The sequence below is a fragment of the Lissotriton vulgaris genome, chromosome 7 (genome assembly GCF_964263255.1).
Source record: "Lissotriton vulgaris chromosome 7, aLisVul1.2, whole genome shotgun sequence".
Lineage (NCBI taxonomy): Eukaryota > Metazoa > Chordata > Amphibia > Caudata > Salamandridae > Lissotriton > Lissotriton vulgaris.
This window is the reverse complement of record NC_141695.1, coordinates 684,026,026-684,046,552: the sequence shown is the minus strand read 5'-3', so window position 1 is coordinate 684,046,552 and position 20,527 is coordinate 684,026,026. Positions and strand designations below refer to the sequence as shown.

Below are 20,527 nucleotides of genomic sequence, written 5' to 3'. Positions count from 1 at the left end.
CTCAAAAATCCTTTTTCAACTCAAGCTGAAAAATATCAGGGATATAAGACAGCTTTGGAAAGGGACAGAATATCTTTCAGACATTTGGCAAGAATAATGACTTTTGTCCTTATTGATACAGGACCTTCATTTACAGGGCACACCAGGTGCTAAACATTTATATTTGAGGAAGGGAATTACATTTGGGGAGATGTCCCATCTCAAGGAGGATGACAGGTAAAGTAGATGACTAGAGCACATGGATGCGTAGAACAGCACGGTTATTTTGAGTCCTTCCCCAGAGGTCAGCCATTTAGACTGAGGCCCCATTGTAGAGATATAGTTAAGGTCGAATGTAGTCAGATGGGGAATTAAATATTCGAATAAATTGACTGGAACTCCTTGCAGGCTTCTTCATGGTCACTTTATGCTAGTTTTGGACTTCTGAAAATGGAGTACGTGTTGGTAGTTCGATATTCAATCCCTAAGGAGACAGTGGGTCAAGATGATTTGTTGTAACTGACCAAGATTTTTTTAGCACTTTTACCTGGCAGCCTGACAATGGAGATCATGGTGAGGGTGGAATACCTACCGGTTACGGAGAAAATAAGTGACTCGATCTTGAGTGTTCTGGTCTTTAAAAGACTGATGTAATGATGGAGTTTGTGGTGAACCAATCAGTTCGCCTTGACACTGAATTATCATAATCCAGATTCTGCAGCTGGATGCCAGATCTGCTGGTGATGGCTGTGGATGCCTCCCTCAAGGATTAGAGGTCAGAAAACAAACATGTATTTTTTACTATTAGTAACGCCAAATGCGAAAATTGTTTTGTTTTAAAAAAACAAACTCCCAACGTGGGAGATTGTTTTTGAAAAACATAAAGCAAATGACTCACACACCCTGGGGGTTTTATCCCAGGGTGTGGGGGTCATTATTATTTTTCCCTGTTCCTTAATGCCAGGATGGACAGTGGAAAAAAAGGCATTACACCTTTCCACCCTAAGCAGAGAGGCGGTTTAATGTCTTTACTCCGACAGCCTCTAATTTATTGTGCGTTCAAAGGAAGTATTTCACAGGGGTACGTTGATGGAATACTTAAGAGTCTCTAAATGAGGTGGGCAGACTGAGGGTTTGGCAGGCAAGATATTCCGGTGCATTTGGATGGTGTACCCTGTCTGAAAAACTCTACATTTAGATCTATATGTTGATATTATGGAATTGATAAAAATGTATTGCACAAAATATTGTACCAGAGACGAGTTTCTAATGTTCTTCGAAAATATTGTTGACAAAATACCGACTACCACAATATTTTGAAGATATGTGTACATAGGCAGGTATAGGTGTACTATTCTTAACTCCACATCGAGGTTCCCTGATGTTTACATTTTCAAGGTATGTAGAGGTGGAGTTAGGAACCTAAATCCATACTTACTTACAAATGCTCATAATCAAGATAATGTGGAAGTCCATGTTTTAGTTAGACAATGTTTTTCTCCTCAATATTTGAACATACAACCCTTGGTGCTGAGACAGAAACCTGACATACTTTTGCTGCTTTTCACTCAGTGTCATTTTATGTTCAATATATCCCTTCGCATATACTTCCACTCAAGGAAACAATGGTTCTCCAAGCAAATAAATGCATCATAGACAACAGTTACATTCGATGTACCTTCAGTAGCTCGAGCCAGTTGTCTTCAGCCCCCTGTTCCAAAGAGGTTTTGATTTTCGTCTGCTCAGCCAGCTCATCAGTAAGTGTGGTTATACTGTCAATTATTTTCTGTTGCGCTAATTGTTCTTCGTGATCAACCCTCTGCAGCATGGCTCTCTCCTGCTCTTCAATGTACTTTGTCATTGCCCTGAAGTCACTGCTCAGCGTGCTTTTCATTTCAGAGGCACATTTCTGAAAGAGAATTTTAGGTTGAAACATGAGGTGGCTTGGCTGGTCTTGGTGATGCAGATACATTCAACTTTGGCATAAACTGGGCATAATAAACTCAGCTTTGAAATGAAGTCATTGACTATACTCACATCAGATTGTCAATATGTACTTTAGCACTATAAGGTTTCTGTACTTGAAATGCTAGGCATAGCTAGTTTTGAAAGTTGTAACAAATAAAAGCAACATTAACAAGGCTGCAAATTTGCCCGTTTTGCTGTGTCGGGGGAGGGCGAGAGTGGAAGCAAATGGAGGGGTAATTGATTGAATGAATGGATGAACCAGTGATTACACGAAGAGACACATAAATGAGTGATTGAGACATCTGGGACGGATGACTGGTTGGCTGTGTGTATGGATGAATGGGTGAGTGCATAAATGGTTGAAGGGCAAAGTCAGTTTGTGAGAAAAAGTGCAGTGTGTGGTGAGTAAAAGAGTGTGAGAAGGCATTAGGGATGGTCTATTGAAGTTACCGCAGGGCAGACCCGAGTCCCATCAAAGTTGAGCCAAGGTGAAGTCTACTCACGGAAATTATGGGTCAGAAACCATCAGATAATAGAGTAATAACGAAAAACATATTTTATTCTCAAACAACTGACTTTCAAGGGTAATTCTTGACTGGTGGTCATCCCACTGGCACAGCACAAAGGAAACATAGTACACTGATTTACAGTGGGAGGGTGCTGGCCTACTCCTGCCACTATTACTAGTGACATACCTACTGCAATACAGCTAAAGCTTTCACTAACCAGAGCTTGGGTTAGACCTGTCAGCCCTAGGGTGGTCTTACCCCATTTTATTTCCCTTTTTGCCTCATTTTTGCCACCACCTTTTTGTTGGACCTAGGCCTCTGGTCGCCTTACCACTTCCAAACAGTGCTGAGGTGCAGGTGCTCTCTCCTAATAACATGGCTACCACAGGCCCCTGCTACTGCGGAGTGGCCATTGTACATGCAGGCACCAGTAGTTAGGTGCAGGCTGGGACAGACAGCTACTGTATCTTTGCCGTCCCGCCTTTTGGTCCCATAGACAGACATGTGGAAGCTCCTGGAACCTTCCAGCCAGGGAGGAGTTATGCTTTGCCGCCTTTCAGGAGGGTCCCCTGACCTAGGGGTATAAGAGGAAAGGAGGGAAACCTGACTAGTTAGTTGAGGCACCACTGGACCTGGGGGAACCTCTGCCGGAGTATAGGCGGTTGCGCCTAGGTGGGAACCTACACTACTGAAACTGACTGAGCTTAGGCCCTGCTGTACCCAAGATAGCTGAGGGACTCTGCCAGCCTGCTGACCTTGCCCAGTGAGGGGGAAACCCAGGAGACCAACTCCAGTGTGCTGCAGGGAACCATCCTGCCTCTTGTGCCTGCCAACTCAACCCCCCATCTTCCCCCCTTAGATACTGCAGTCAAGGAAACCACAGCCAAGATCTAATATCACCTGCGCTAGGACTGAAGCTCTGAGAACCCTGTGAGCGCTGCTGCTACTGGGGGATCACCAGGTAAAGCGCTGTGCCAACCAAGCGCTATATTGAGGGAACTGTGTCCTGTGAGCGCTCAGGCTGTGCCCTACTGCTGCTGCCTTCTGGCGCTGCTGCGGGGCGAACCTAGTCTCTGCTAGTGCCATCATTGCCAAGCGCTGTGTCCTCTAAGCGCTATTTGCCCCAGATCACTGCCGCAGCCCAGGACCCGGCTGAACTGCTATTGTGCCACCTGCTAGCTGTGACTTCCAAGCGCTGTGGCTTCTAAGCGCTATTTGCCCGCCGATCACCGCCGCCGTCCCGAGGTTTTGGGAGGGCCGCGCTAGGCCCCGTGAGCACTGAGGAAGCGTAGCCGCGCCAGACTCACCGCCGCTCTAGTCCCCAAGGCCGTGCTGAACCAGAGCTGTGCAGAGAAAGGAAGCGCCGGCGAAGATCTTCGCTGCGGCGCCCGTAGCCTGGAAAGGGCCGCCGCAGTATCAGGGAAGGCCACGCTGGGTCTAGGCTTCGCACGCACCCGTTGCTACGCGACCAGGGCGCCGGCCGCGTCCCCTCTATTTTTTATTTAGAAGCTTGTAAAGCGCGCGGCTACCTCCGGCGGAGGTGTCCCGGCGCTAAGATTACCTGAGTGTCCCCAGAGAGAGTAACCAGGATCAAATCCAGCTGAGAGAAATAAGAGATGCTAAAGAACTATTACCGTTTAGTAAACAACCAGGTTTTAAGTTTGCGTCGAAAGACTGGCTCGGAATCAGTGAACCTGAGGTCAAGAGGAAGGCTGTTCCAGAGCTTGGCCGCTGTGACGGTGAAAGTTCTACCGCCACTTCGAGAAAGCCTAAATTTTGGGACGATCAGTAGACGAAGACTGTTGGATCTCAGATGTCTGACTGAAGATGAAATCTTGAGGCGTTTTCTCAGATAGGACGGGCCAATTCCATGAATTGCACGAAATGCCAGAGTCAGAATTTTAAAGTCGATGCGCCGGGCTATAGGGAGCCAGTGAAGCTCATCCCGGTAGGCTCTGACCGAGGTGCGGGCAGGAATATTACCAATGAGCCGAGCTGCGGCGTTCTGGACAATTTGCAGACGGTCAATTAGATATTGGGGGGCACCTGCATAAAGACTATTAGCATAGTCTAGATGAGTGGTGATAAGTGCCTGAACAACCGTTTTGCGGGAAGATTGGGGGAGGTAGGGGAAAATCTTCCTGATCATGCGCAATTTGGAAAAACAGGCCCCGCAACTTTGTTGACTTGGGAACTACCAGACAAGGTGTTGTCAAATGTGAAGCCTAGGTTGCGGGCAGCCTGTACTGGAGTGGGTGGAGGGTTCAAAACGGTAGGCCACCATAGAATTGCAGGGGGAGGAGATTTCTGGCTGAAGAAGAGAACCTCGGGTTTGTCGGTACTGAGGGCAAGGTGATTGGCTGACATCCAAGTGCAAATATTGCCAAGGCAGTTTCTAAAGTTGGAAAAGAGGGAGTCAGAGTGGTCTCTAAATGAAAAGACAAGCTGAGTATCATCAGCATAAGAGACCACCCTGACACCCCAGGACTCTACTACCTTGGTAAGTGGGGCCACATAGGCATTAAACAATAAAGGGCTTAAGGCAGAACCCTGGGGCACTCCGCACAGGAGGGGTTTGTCCTCAGATTCAAATGGGTGCATCGTAACCCTCTGAGACCGACTGGACAGGAAAGATTTGGTCCAGGCCAGCACTGTGCCACCGACCCCTAGCTGTTGTAGACGGGTGGCAAGTATATTATGGGATACAGTATCAAATGCGGCGGATAGGTCGAGGAGGACCAACATGGCCTCCTCGCCCCTATCCACTGATTCCCTGATGATCTCAGAGACTTCTAGCAGCGCCGTCTCGGTGCTGTAGCCGGTTCTAAAGCCAGACTGGGAATCGTGTAATAGCTGATTTGATTCCAAATACTGAGCCAGCTGTTTCTGTACCACTTTCTCCAGTATCTTGGCAGGTTTAGGCAGGAGCGATATAGGCCGGTAGTTGCCAAATTGCGAGGGGTCAGCCCCAGGTTTTTTCAAAATGGGAATTAGCCTAGCCTGTTTCCACACAGAGGGAAATTGACCGCGTAACAGGGAGGAATTCCAGATGGAGAGGAAAGGGTTTACTAAAATAGGGGCAAGATTGCCCATGACTTTTGCAGGGACTGGGTCCAAAGGGGAACCAGACTTAACGTTATATAGCAGGGACAACGCTAGGTCAGGGGTCAGCTCACTAAAGGAGTTAAATGAGCAGGGGATGGAACATGGAATGTCGGCAAGGTGGTTAGGAGGGGCAATATCAAAGGAGGAAGAGAGTTTGACTATTTTGTTCTGAAAGTAATCCGAGAGTCCATTACACAGATCTTGAGTAGGGATGCATTGGGATTTCGAGGCAGGGGGGTTTACAAAGTCTTTCACGATGGTGAAAAGTATTTTGGAAGAGTTCTGCGCCTGTTGAATGATGTTGGAAAAATAAGCTCTCATTGTAGAACGTTTCAGTTTATGGAATTTGTTCCGGGCAGATTTATAGGCCAGTTTGGCTAAAGGGTCATAATCCTGTCTCCATTTGCGTTCCAACTGTTTACACTTGCTTTTTTCCTCACGAAGCAGGGGGAAAACCAAGGGGCAGAGGGACGTGATCTGGAGGAAGTCAGTAAAACAAGAGGGGCAACAGAGTCAAGAGCAGAGGAAAGGTTTGAATTAAATCTTATAGTTTCTATGTCGAGGTCTTCCAGCTGATTAAGTTGAAAATGTAGATGAGCTTCCAAGGAATCACAGGTAACTTTGGTCCATTTACGACCCCTGTCTCTGTTAAGAGAGGAAGGGGGAGGAGGGGAAGGAGAAGTGAGGGTGAAGGGAAGAAGAAAGTGATCAGTCCATGTCAGGGGAATGGGGGGAAGGGTGGAGATACCAGGATGATTAGAAAAGATGAGATCTAGTGTATGGCCTGCTATGTGGGTCGGGCCTTTGACTAATTGGGGCAAGGTAAGTCCTTGTAAAGTTTCCAGCATGGAAGAGGCTTGTGTGCAAGATGGATTATCAATGTGGAGATTAAAATCACCCAATACTGTAAAATGGGGGTTTTTGAGTGAAAAGTCTGCAATAGAATGCGTCAGGGCATTTAAAGAGGAGGCGGTCGCAGCGGGGGGGTTGTAGACCAGAATGCGGGTGCTCTAAGTCACGTACCCATTGGTTGCCGCAGTCGCGCCACCTAAGAGCAGCACCCTCATTGGTTCCCGGGTCCCCGAGTGGAAGTGAGACTGGAGCCCACCCAGGCAGGAATGAGGGGACTCCGAGGAGGAGCATGGGAGCCCCGGACCTCCGCCGAGCCACCCCAAATGAAGAGAGAGCCGCATCAGGAGGAAGGCAAGGTCCACCTCAGAAGCAGAGCTGCCGGAGGATAAGACCGACACAGAGTGGCAGCCCTGTGACCACCCCCGACATCGCGTGAGGACTGGCTGGGCCGAGGAGAACGTCTTTAACCCACTGCTGGCCAGGCCTGATGTTGTGTGCCTTCTCTTGGAGCTGCTGGCGCCTGGGCCTAGAGAAAGTGCAGAACTGCCCTGATTAGTGATGAACTCGGCCTGAAGAAGTCTGCACGCCCACCCTAAGTAAGAGCCTGGTGGGTGGGAGGTGTGCTCAGTTGTATTCACACTGCCTCAGAAATATGCCCTGAATTAACCCTTGCATAGGGACAGTTATTCCTAGAGTACACCTGCAGAGGAAATGTTAACTCTATTGAACGTGAACCTAGGAAATGTTGTGCATGTTGCCTATATGATCCCCATCCCTAAGAAATGTTACTTGAATGATCCACATGCATAGGAAATGTTTTGATGTTACACTCATGCCCACAAAGTGTTGAATTCGATGACCCTGCTTATAGGAAATGTTGCCTATGATGTCCCTAAATATCAGAATCGTTATCTTTATTGAATTGATGCCTAAGAGATGTTGCCTACATGAGCCTAGTACCTAAGAAGAGTTACCTGCATAGACCTAATGTTATGAGAACCTTGTGTTACCTACCTGAACTAAAAGTAGATAAAGAATCTTGTTTCATCAATCAGCCTGGTGTGGTGTGGTGTCTCTTCATTGCGTGGGTATTCTTGAGTCAGTGTGAGTGTGTGCTGCTCCTCTGCTTTACACATTGCCTTCGGGTGCCTTCCTGCCTCGCGTCAAGCTACCATGTCGCAATTGGTGACCCCAGTTCTAACACAGTCTAACAGAGTGATGGCTGAAGAAGGTTAAGCCAAAGTCTTTTTATGTAGGTACCATTACCAAGAATATTATGCATTCATTTTAAAGATTATAATAGGCCGGTAAGACAGATAAAGCTGTTTCTCTAGACCGGACCTAAAAAAATAAAGGGGCGGGAATTTGTGGCTACTGTTACAGCATATATCTTTTATTTCAGACTACCAACTCCCATCTGAATTTCAGGTCTTCTGAGGGAACAGATCGAGGCAGTAAGCCATCCCTCCATCCTCCATATGCCCATCGCCTTGCAAACTAAAATGTCCACTGGACTCCTACGGCCACTTTTTGATCCAAAAAGATTAAAAAAAGAGCAGAATTTGGAATGTGCATCCCATTCTGCAATCTAGTCAAATGCATTGTGTATTTTTAGATAACTCGAATTTCCAGGCAGTCGCCACCATTGTCTAGCCTGCCTTTGTCTCCATTCCAGATATTTTGAATTGAACTGTAAAAATACCTAAATGTGTGGGTGTCCATACTACAATGAGGAAGAACAGACTAAAACTGTGTCAGTCAACGTATACATCATTTTAGACTTTCCGTCAGTGAGTTACGATTAGTGGTAGGTCTGCTTTTTTTAGCGAGGTGAATCCTAGTGCACCGGTTTTAGACAGGCTTTCATTAGCAAATGTGCCTTCTTAGAATATTTGCCTGTAGGGTGCACAGGAAGAGAAACCTACCAAACCTATGCAATTTTGAAAAGAGGACACCCTGGAGAATGTACTGAGGCGTAGAATTCATGGATGGTCCACGCTTTTGTTACCCATTATGCCCTGAAAACAATACATATTGTTAAAAAAAATACTGTTTATTCGTAAAGACCTACTCCTAAAACAGTAGAATTTGATGGCAACAGCCAGGATTGCACCAGCCTGCCTTTCCATTCCTGATAAAAACATTATACCTCGTATGTGGATGGACCAACTGCTCGGAAGAGAAACAGTCCAAACACCTGGGAATTTCGTCTGTTTTTTTAAGGAACTCACTTTACAGAAATGTGCCAAGTCGGACAGCTGTAATTTCAAATCCGGGGGCAAACATTGACTCCTATCAACCACAGATACTTCTGAAACTTACACCGTGTGCAATGCAGGGAGATATGCAAGTACATGGTACCACTTATTTATCTATAACTCCCTGGAAACATAAACCATGGCTAAAACAATACTATTTCCTCATATTAATGGGCCACAGAAGAGTGATCTGCTGCCAAAAGCAAATGTTTCACCATCCTGTGTTCCCAGACTTGTGATAACAAGCATTGAAAATGCAATAGGTTTCACCTTTTATTAAGTTAAACCCATTTGCTTTGCTATACAATACCATTAGCAAAGCAAATGGCTTTAACTTAATCAAAGGTGAGGCCTATTGCATTTTAATGCTTGTTTATACAGCTCTGCATGTTCCCAAAGGTTGCAAAGTTAGTGATTTTAGCACGGCAACTTTAGGCGCTATTTTTCAGGGGAAAAAACTAAGACGCTTTTTTGCAGGACTGTTTCCCCAACTTTACTGGAAAAAAACACAAAATGTAGTTATACATTGGCTATTTTCTCTGTCTGGGGAATCCACAAACCCTGGAAAAAAAACTGAATGCAGATTTGTTGTGGATACCTTCTGTGTTATGGGAACCTGAGCGCAACTACCCCAAATATCTAAAAGATGGCTGTGCACTGGGGTGGGGAATGCTCCATAGTTAACGGGTTAATAGGCGCTTTATGTTATTGCAGTTAAATAGGGTGTGACGTTAAATACCTTTCTACGTGCCACTGTAACCGCACTTTGTTGAACACTGTGTACAGACAAACAAGCACCAACTGCTGTGATTACAGGCCTCTCGAGCTGGTGCCCACAAAGAGCCGGTGATAGAAAGCTTCCTTTACACAGAAAGAATCTCTTTTGTGTTCCTATGAACAGACATTAATTTTTTCTCCCTGGTGCACAGATTGTTAAACCGTTGTGTTTTACTGACCCATTTGTTCTTTTATTATGTTTTACATTTTGTATTTACTTTTTTCGAAAGGATTAATACCATTTGTGACATACAGGTTTCCAGTGAAGCCTAGTCCCTGCGTAATCCTCACAAATGAAAGGGATAATTTAGCCTTGCGAGTCTCGCAGCCATCTTGTCCCATAGGCTTATTTAGCCATTTGAGGGCGGGACTTAGTGCGTGTAACATCGAGCTCCGTGACTTCTGCCTGCCGAATAGAGCAGATATGTGTCTCCTGCTGAGAGGTGACTGATGAATTTTAAATCAGTGGGGCAGAAATTTTAGACCAGAGTTGTGAGCCCTCACTAACTGAACAAGCATTTGCAATGTAATCGGTCCGATTGCATTGCAAATGCTTAAGTTTAAAACTGAGCGCCGCGCCTCTTCACGGACACCGCACTTGGTTTCTGCATATATTTCTTAACTTAAACACTGAGCGTGGTGTCCTTGAAGCGGGCGCTATGCTCAGTGCTAAAGTTAAGAAATATATCAATAATCCGAGCTCGGTGTGAAGCGCGCTGTGCTCAGTTTCAAAGTTAAAAATCGCTCCAGCCGGGATGACAAAAAAAGTCCTCACCCTGTAATTAAAGGAGCTAGTTACACGCCGCCAGTAAGCAAGCCAAACACGGGGCGGGCCTAAAGGAGAAAAGGCTGCAACAAGGAGGGACTAAGAAGCCTCCTTTACAATCAGAAGCCAGCGTTTTGCATGGAAGATGACACCTGCGAATGAGGAAGATGGCTAGGGCTTCAACTCCGCCACCGAGAGCTTTGGAATCTGTATTGATTCCAAGAAGCCTCGTATGGCGAGAGCAGCGCATGCACTGCTTTCGCCAGCCGAGACCTAAAAACACAGTACCACTCATTTCTCCATTGCTATATGGTACAAAAGAGAAATAGCAAAATACACAAAGACATCCAATCCAGTTTGCAATGGAACTGATTCCACATGGCCATGACTTTGGCTCAATTCTCTCCTATACATTACGTGCAGTTCCACATGTAGAGACGTCCGGGAATGCAAGATGTTGGGTACTTTGCCACGGAAAGTACATTCTGTTTTTTTTGCGGCATACAAATGTAAGTAAAGTGTTTTCTTTGCGACGATTTGATTTCACAGCATGATGGTAACAAATGGTGCAAGCTGCACAAGTCATTTTCTCTGGGTTCTTCTGCATCTCCACTAAACATTTTTGGGGTGTCAGGGTTCCATGGGTGCAGGGGAAACCTGGGGTCAACAGCTGCAGCCATCCCACCTGACTATTTTCTGTGAAAAACTTCCTCAAAAAACATACTTGACACAGTTGCAATCTTGACCTGTTCCAGTCCAATATGCTACGCGCATCAACACAGGTGGGGTACTCTGTGGCAATGACGATAATGTACACCTGCTATGATTGCATGAATTACATAAAACCTTAGCATCACTACTGTAAACGACGATTATGGAATTCCACATTTTTGGGCAGAATTAATGGTACCTATCCTTGAATTTACACTCCTGGGTAAAAAATTTAAAAAGCACAGCTTTCCCAGACACACAATGTGTTTCTTTTATATTTTTCAATGTCAAGTGTAAAGTCAAGTGATGCAAAGCCAACTCGTATTGAAAACTCATTCTAAGCCAAGTCCCAGTTGCTGGCTGTTAGTCAGCTTTTTTCAGACGAACTATGGGACTCGTACATCTGTGACCAGTGCATTCTAAGTAACGAAGCAGTATATTAAGTTTTTTTTCAAAACCTTTATTGTTCATTTTACAACAACAACAGGGTGGGTGTACAGGTGCGAGCAGACGGCCCACATAAATATGAGTACAAGACACAACGCAAAACATAGTGACAGTGGGGTCAGACCATTTCGGCTGCCAACAATCGTATACCAAGGGACTTGACACAGTTGCTCTCCTCCACACCTGACCCACAAGCATCCGACCCAAGTTGATCGCCCTCGACAACCTCAGCAGTTAAGAGGCTTCTGCAGAGTTCCCTCCACTATAATATGTTTAATACAAAAAGTTGCAGATGCAACCTCCATCACCAATGTCTCTTTTTGCAATATACAAACACTATCTTGTGAAATTAATGTGAACTTTGTGTGGTGAAAAAGTAATCGTACTACACAGCTTAAAGTAGGAATCTTTACTTTCCAGTAATGCATAAAAATGTTCTGAGCTCACCATTGTTATTCTCACTATTTTTTTTTATAACTGCAAATATAGAGAAACAGTAAACATAGGAAACATTGAACTCCAGTTATAAACATTTTACAGAAAGTTGCAACAATATGTTTTAGACTCGATTTGTTTAATAAAGCTCGGAGAAGCCGCTTTCAGAAACCACAACTTATCACAAACACAAGCACACACTCTCCTCACCCTCTTGCCAAGCACTATTTCCATCTCTATGAAAACAATTATAATTTGGCGGCTTTGTCAGGTCACCCCTAAGTTATAAATGAATTCTGCAGCCAATTATTAGCCAACGCGTGGGGGAGAAAGATGCACATTTTACCTCTATGTTATATGATGAAGTCTCAAACAAAAGAGGTCCCAATTAAAAGATTTAAGGCAAGGTTCTTCTTTGCAGGTAAAGAGTGAATAGAATCTAGAAATATGCCAGTGGCTGAAGGCGGCTAAAGAGAAGAGTAAGACATGGTAATTTAGGAGCAAACATGGACGAAATAAAAGCTGCCAGGCGAGAGTCAGATAGTTCTGGATAGGACTGTACTTTGGACTGACACAACTGAGAAAGGGCCACAGGAGCAAGAATATAATTACAGGGTTTTTATTTTCCGAAGTAAAATAGTTAGTAAAGTCACCAAGGGTGGGAGAAGACTGCAGAAATGGATAGAAGAGAAAGTGGATTATAATTATTAGGAGTTTCTGGGGAAAAGCAAAACAAAATGTGTGATTCTTGACTGACAATAGTTCTTTTTCACCAAGACAGGATCCTAACCAGAGTACAATGACAACAAAAGGGCAGGGTCGGATGAAGATTGAGTTTCTCCTGGAGCTGCTCTGCACTGTGGAGGGAACATAGAAAGTGACGGCAGTAAAATGGAGAAGACATCAGGAGAGAAACGATAGCTAAAGACCAATACAAAATGTAGAGAAAGTAGAACATGATTAGCCAGGGTAGTAGGAATGGAAATATTATAAGAGTAAACAGGAATTGATCTACAAACTATAAGAAGGGAAGGGGCCGGTGTATGAGACGGGACAGCAAGCTCGGAGTTAATGAAGATAGAAAGTTACAAGAATTTACTGAGTAGTTTAAGTGACATTAAGATAAAATGAGATCATAAAATAAAAAAGAGACGTAAGAAGAAGAGAGAGGGCTTTGCCCTGTCCACGTGCCTAAAAATCACTGTCTTTGGCTTCTGAAAAATGTAAACTCAAGCAGAGTAATTAAGTAGAACGATGTTGGGTCCCATGTTAGAGCCATACAATATGTAAAATGTCTTGTGCTCGACTTTTTCAAATGGTATAATATGTAAAAGGTCTTATGCCTAACTTTTTCAAAAGGTATAATCTGTCAAATGTCTTCTGTTCAGCTTTTTCAAAAGGTATATTATGTCTTGTGTTTAGCTTTTTCAAATGGTATAATATGTAAAATGTCTTATGCTCATCTTTTATCAAATGACAACTACTAGAGTGAAACTGAAGTGTACTTTGCCTATCAAAGACACAAATAAATCATAGCACCTTGTGTTTCCAAATGGCAACTTCTATGGTGGCACAAAATTGCACTTTACCTATCAAAACCATGAATACATTTGTTGAACCCGCAGTTTTAAATTGTGGTTTTGCCAAAAGCTAACTTGAAGACTGAAAGTCACTTGCCTGGATGTGACTACTCTCATTTCTCCTTTTCTTGATGTTTTCTTCTTTCCTCTTGATGTCTTTGTCAATTTCTATTATCATCTTCCCACATTTTTCCTTTTAAATGAAACTTGTAGTTAGAATAAAACGAATCATTCCTCAGTTTTTGACAACACAAAACATAGTATAAAACTAAAATTGTTAATGTAACAATACTCTCCCTCCTCTATAAATAATTGATATATGTGGAAAAAGGTGAAAAAGAGACTACTTTATCACAAATAAGAAAAGCTTCAACATTCAACAACTGTTAATTACATTGGTATTTGTCACATTGTCCGGCAGTTACAAAAAAGTCTCGTACTGACAACTTCTAAGAATGTAGCTTTATGTTATATTCAAATGTAAACTCCTTCATAAGTTGTTACAGACCAAAACAGAATACATGTATTACTGCATACTTATACCCTTATGCACATGCAGCTACAACTGATCTTGCGAGCACAGTGGGCACTTACCTTGGGTTCCTTCATGAATTAGGCGGTTGGACTGACGCAAATGACAAGAGAGGAAGGCAGGTAGGTGGATGATAGTATCAGGAGAAGCTTGTTTTGCTAGTGGCAGTTACTTTAAAGAAAGTGTTATTTTACTTTTAAATACCAGACTATTTCCAAGGTAAGGAAATAGAAAATCAAGTAATACAATCAATAAGAAAAAAATAGACAGTGCTGACATTGAGTCTTGTGTGCTGCAGAGTAGCTAACCTGGCCTAGCTAGGCATTAGCAGTTTCATATAGCGTGGACCTGACCACTCTGCATAGTATCAAGTTACAAGTATGTCATAATATAAAATTAAAATAAACATTATAATCAGTGTACCAGAGAATCACACATTACATGCACAAGGAGAAAGTGAGAGCTTAACACATAATATATACCTTTGGTTACAAATTAGTATAAACATGTAGATCTATCTAAACTGCATTAGGAGGAATTCTGGTACTGTGACTACATTGGAATATGCAATTCCTGGCATGATCCACGTCTCATTAGAAGAAGATGCGGTCTTCGATGCACTTAAACTCTTTATTAGAGGTGTCATAAGTGGTTGTTTTGTTGAGTGATGGAATAAAGTTCCAGACCCTTGAAACGTTCCGAAAGTACTGATTTAGCATGTTTGTCTTCTGGTAGGATTAGATGTTGAGAAGAAGGGTGCCACCGAGCAGAAGGTGCTGCTGGCTAGCTTTCTGGAAAAGATTGTTAATGCATCAAGAATAGAGTGTCTTATGGGTAATGCAGGCTAGTTTATAGAAAGTGTTGCCTCAATCTGGAGTATTTTCAGAATGATAAGAATTAGAGAAATACAGACCAACTACCTTGAATCAACCTGGCAAATCCCTGCAAAATCGTTTTGCAGTGGGCTATGAACAGCTTGAGAATTCCTATGAGTAGGGAATTGTTATAGTCCGGTCTCAATAAAGTCCATCCATAGCACACACATGGATGTACTGTTTATCATAACAGAGAACCCATGGCTGCCCACTTGCCAACATTGGTATTACCATTTCTGAGCAAAAGGTGAGACAACCTTCTGAAAGATGCCTATTTTGAGGCAGAACTTGTAATATATTAAAGAAAATGAGTCTCTACTTGGTTAAAGAAAACCCTGAATATCTTCTTCAGAGGGTCAAAATGCAGTGACTTTGGAAAAGGGAAAGACTATGCGAGTGAAACAGACTTACTCATAAGAACCCTCAAAAGGAAACATTAATGATCCAGGGACTCCCGCCTTTTCAGCGCTGCAGTAAATGAGGTTTATAAAAGGAGCCAATTCATCTACTTTGGTACTAGATAAAACATATTGGCCTCTGTACACCAAATGGGTCTGTATAGTACCATATATCAGATACAAGAAACCACTAGACTACAAGGACTTCCACAGTTATCAGACAGTTAATAGTCCTTTCTAGTCTCACAAATCATATGGCTGTGCGCTATATAGCATCTGCATATGGCCTAGGAAGATAGGGCCAGGTGGAGCCAGTATGTCTGGCCAACAGTTTGCTATTTCGATCTCCCACTTTGCACTCCACTTTCGGGTATGCATGCAATCAGCTGACTAGCGTACTGCGAGTTTAGGGACTGGTGAGACGAAGAGAGCAAAGTGCTAAAGAGTAACATTCCATCTGGGATGCAGGATATTGGGCAGTACGACTTTCGGGTGTACTATGCCTAACTGTCTATCTGCATAGCGAAGAAGACAGGTAGACCAACGGTGACCGATGGCGGTGATACAGTGGTGTGACAGAGAGAGAGAGAGATGGAGACGCTATAGCCATTGCCCCGGACTTGGATTTAGAGGCACCAACCAGTGAGTGCACCACCCTCTTGAATGTTGGGGCTTGCTGTGGCTCCCCTGCCAGAACACCACGCCATTGGTTGCTCTTCTCTTGTAGTCAGCTCCACCTAGGGATGTAATCAGATGAAAGGATATTGATGCAGGAGGCTGCTACTTTGGCAAAATAACAGGGCAAACAAGCTGCTTGACTTGTCAGAGACTGATTGGGGTAAATATGGTACCAAGCACTGAGAAAAGCTGTGTTGCCTTATGGAGAGCTAAGGAGTAGAAGGCTGCGGTTGAAAGATTTGAGAGCAATGTGTGGATTATGAGTTAAAGACACAGTTATAGGCTCTCAAAGTAGAGAGACTGCTAGTGAATGGAGAAAACGGAGATGGGTAGGTTGCAATTTAACGGCTCAACTGGAGACAACAATATGGCCACTGCCTAACAGAAAGAGGAAAACATGGGATCCACAGTAGGATGGCATTAGCAAAAGCTGAAAAATGCCCCCCCCCCCCCCCCCACTAAAGCTGGGACACAGAATATCGTACTAATTAGAGTTGATTTGTCCAAAGAGCAAGAAAGTATGGAAATCCCTGCAAGCGCTTAGGCTCCCTGCTATGAATATTGAATTGGCCACGGAATGAGCGCAAGTCAGGGAAAAGGATAGTGACCGAGTCACTGAATCAGACAGGCCAGCACAGGGAACTTCTTTCCAAGAGACTTCAATGGCAAGGTCACCAATCAAGCAATCAATTCAGCAGACTTAGAATCAGAGTAACTTAAGCAAACAAGCATTTACAATGCAATGGCCTCTGCTTTGTTAAAGTTAGAGCTATTGGCATTGCAAATGGCATTTTTTTTTAAACATAAATAAATGGTATTGTCATTTACAATGGCAATAGGTGAGCATTAGAGAGTAGTAGAGAGTATTAGCAGACACAGAGCCCAACACACACACACACACAGAGCCCACCACACAAAGAGAGCCACACACACAGAGCCCAACACACACACACACGCACAGAGCCCCCCCACACACAGAGCCCCCCCCCACACACACAGAGCCCCACACACACAGAGCCCAACACACACAGAGCCCAACACACACAGAGCCCAACACACACACAGAGCCCAACACACACACAGAGCCCCCCACACACACAGAGCCCCCCACACACAGAGCCCAAAACGCACACAGAGCCCCCCCCACACACAGAGCCACACACACAGAGCCCCACACACACAGAGAGCCCAACACACACACACATAGAGAGCCCAACACACACACACACAGAGCCCAACACACACACACACAGACAGAGAGAGAGCCACACACACACACACAGAGCCACACACACACACATACACAGAGCCACACACACACACACACATACACAGAGCCACACACACACACACACACAGAGCCACACACAGAGAGCCACACACACACAGAGCCACACACACGCACAGAGACACACACACAGAGCCCCCTCCCACACACAGACCCACACACACAGAGACCCACACACACACACAGACCCACACACACAGAGACCCACACACACACACAGACCCACACACACAGAGGCCCACACACACACACACACAGAGACCCACACACACACACAGAGACCCCCACACACACACAGACCCACACACAAAGACCCCCACACACAGAGACCCACACACACAGAGACCCACACACACAGACCCACACACACAGAGACACAGAGCCACACACACAGACCCCTCCACACACACAGAGCCACAGACACACACACACAGAGCCACACACACCCAGAGAGCCACACACACACACACACACACACACACAGAGCCACACACACACACACAGAGCCACACACACAGAGATCCACACACACAGAGAGCCACACACACACACACACACACACAGACACACACACACACACACACACACACAGCCACACGGAACCAGGACAACTTGCATAGGACAAACAGGGACTGAACCTCCAACACAGACAACTATCTGCAAGAAGCGCCCAAAGCTGCTGCCAGAGGGAGCCCAGGTCAGACTCCCCCCTCCTCCAAGCACGCCCAGAGACAACAACCAAAATGTGAAAGTGCACCTCCAAGAAGGGAGACCAATCCGACGAACACACACACTGTCAGCAGCGTACACCCCACCATTCCTGTAGCCCAAGGGTCTCCAACTGGTCGATCGCGAGCTACCGGTAGCTCGCCAGACCCTGTGAGTAGCTCGTGACACTTGCTGCTCAATTTAGTAGCCCTTTAGTGTTGTTTGGGCTGTTTATGCTTTTTTCTGGTTTCGTTGCCCGCCCTCACCCAACCCAGCGGCTCAGATTGGCTTTGAGCTTTGCTGGGGTGGGTTGGGCCGAAGAGGAGGACGTTGCTCTTCTACGTGGAGATCAGCGTCACTCTCAAGTATGCGCCCCCTGCATGTTCCTCACTGGCACCGTGCTGTTAATTGGTTGAGTCATGACCGCGAAAGGTGCTAGTGCAGAAGAGCTGAAGCTGGCCTGGCAGGATAGAGCAGCTGATTTCCAGGTTGCGCAAACAGAGTATTTCCAGGTTGCGCAAACAGAGTATAGAACTGCCGGGACCCGCACCGTCCAAGCAGCAGGTAAGCCATAGGACCACATCCTGAGGCCTGGACCCACAATACTTAAGCCTGTAAAAGTAAACTTTACACTACTAGATAAATGAATTTTTTCAGACGTGGCATACTTCCGGCTTCTTTGCAGCCACGGCCTGTGGAGAGAGTTTAGGTGGGGCGGAGAGGCGGGGCGGGGGAGGGGCAGGGTGGGGGGTGCTAAAAACCAGAGTATGGATAATTGAAGGTAAGTAAACAATTTAATTAATAAAATGAATTTCGTAGCATGCCCTGCATCGCAAAATGTGATGCAGCGTACGCTACGAAATTCGTTTTATTAATTAAATTGTTTACTTACCTTCAATTATCCATACTCCGGTTTTTAGCACCCCCCACCCTGCCCCTCCCCCACTCCGCCTCTCTGCCCCACCAAAACACCTCCCACAGGCCGCGACTGCTTCTTTGCATGTGCTTGCTTAAAAAAACACCTCAGTTTTACCCTGGTTTTGTTAACCTCTCGCAGTGCTCCCGTACCACGCGTGCAAAACCTCTCTTGAGCTCCCATGCCCATGCCATCTTATTCGACTCCGGATGCTGCAGTTATCACAGCGCAACGCAAATTAAGTGCTTCACATCATTAGTGCTGTCTGCCAGCCAGATGGAGGCCTCTTCTACGCCTGCCAGGTCTACAGTCGGTGATCTGTGAAGGGAGGCAGAGGCCCGGGGGTGCCCTGGGACAGACAGAACAGCTATTCCTGCAGCTGGAAAAGGCCTGCTGTACGTGCACTAGGTGTGTAGGGGCTCTCTTAGTGAGTATATGTACCAGGATCTCCATCTAGTAAAACTCGACCACACAGGGTTCTCCCAAACTCTCTCCTTATATCAGAAGTTTTAAAAACAATCCCTGTGGTGCATTATGGTGCACTAGTCGGGCTGGGGAGGAATGGAGAAAAAGCTGATGGTGAAAAGTGAAGCTTGCAGCTGAAAGGCGCCATTATCTGAAGCCAGTACCACAGGGGTTGAGCTGCACCAATCGAAGCTAGGGTTAATTGCATTAGCTTTCAGGCTGAACTCCCTATTTGTTATTTCATTGTCTATTCTTATTGTTTTTCATGTAAATTCCTAGGCAGGGGTCAACTATGCAAAGCACAGTGAAATGGGCAGTGTAAAGAGTTGGCATTACTTCCCAGTGTACGGAGGCACTAACAACCACTGTAGTAATGAATGGTGGTGGATAGAATCCAGGGCAGGCCCCCGGCTGGAAGTGTATATTGATGGCACTAACAGGCTGTTTAGGGGGATAGGCACTACTGAGAAGTGTAAGAAGAGGGCACTGGTAGGCCACAGACGTTGCTGTCACTAGTGAGCAGTGTCAAGTGCTAGAATTGGTGGGAAGTGTGAATAGCTGGGACTGGGGTACATTGTGATGAAATCACACTGGTTGGCAGTGAGATGCTGCCACCGTTGGTTCGAGTAAGTAGCGGTCATTAATTAGCATTAAGGGACTGGTATTTGTGGGCAGTTTGAGGAGTTCCCACTTGTATGTATTTAGGCCCCAAACTTGCATCTTTCCCAAGTTCAACATTCTCTTCTCAAATTCATTCCCAAAATGTTTGTACAATACTCAAAGACTGGGCAAAATCAAAGGGAACGATCTGAAATGACGAACAAATGCATTCTCAGAGAAAACACAGTAATATTCTAAAGTAAAATTAATTTTGTGTTTTATAGCATTTTACTTTCCCACACTAGTAGTGTCTTCTCACTTAAACAAAGGATGCTAATTTAAAGCTTCTCTTTTTTTGGACATTGTTGTGCATGAAACAGAATGACTACACATCATGCCAATGTGCACTGTATTATCGTGCACACTTATAGAGTAACATATCTCATTGATGGCACCTAGTTGAATGTACCTCGTTCAGTCCTGTGACAGCTCTCCTGATGCGCCATGCCACATTTTCCAGAAAGCATTTTAAACTCAAAGCAATTTTTTCAGGATGTGCCGCTTGATAAGAGCATTGAAGTTATGGTACCAGGCACGGAGTGATTGATATTCAATTCAAGACGTCTGTAAATATCCATTCCAGAGCGTCTTGATAAGAGTGCTTGAAGGAGCATGACTGC

The 20,527-nt window shown here is 45.0% G+C and overlaps 1 protein-coding gene across 3 annotated transcripts in view; it reads right to left on the bottom strand.

Annotated features, from left to right (window-relative positions):
* Positions 1-20,527, bottom strand: part of RNF135 (ring finger protein 135) — a 156,450-nt gene that overhangs the window by 113,918 nt on the left and 22,005 nt on the right. For all 3 annotated transcript variants that reach the window (XM_086930892.1, XM_086930891.1, XM_086930893.1), the window contains exons 2-3: positions 13,485-13,580; positions 1,658-1,888 (exon numbers count right to left, since the gene is read on the bottom strand). In XM_086930892.1, coding sequence (XP_086787018.1) covers positions 1,658-1,888; positions 13,485-13,580 — 327 coding nt within the window. The remainder of the gene's footprint in view (positions 1-1,657; positions 1,889-13,484; positions 13,581-20,527) is intronic.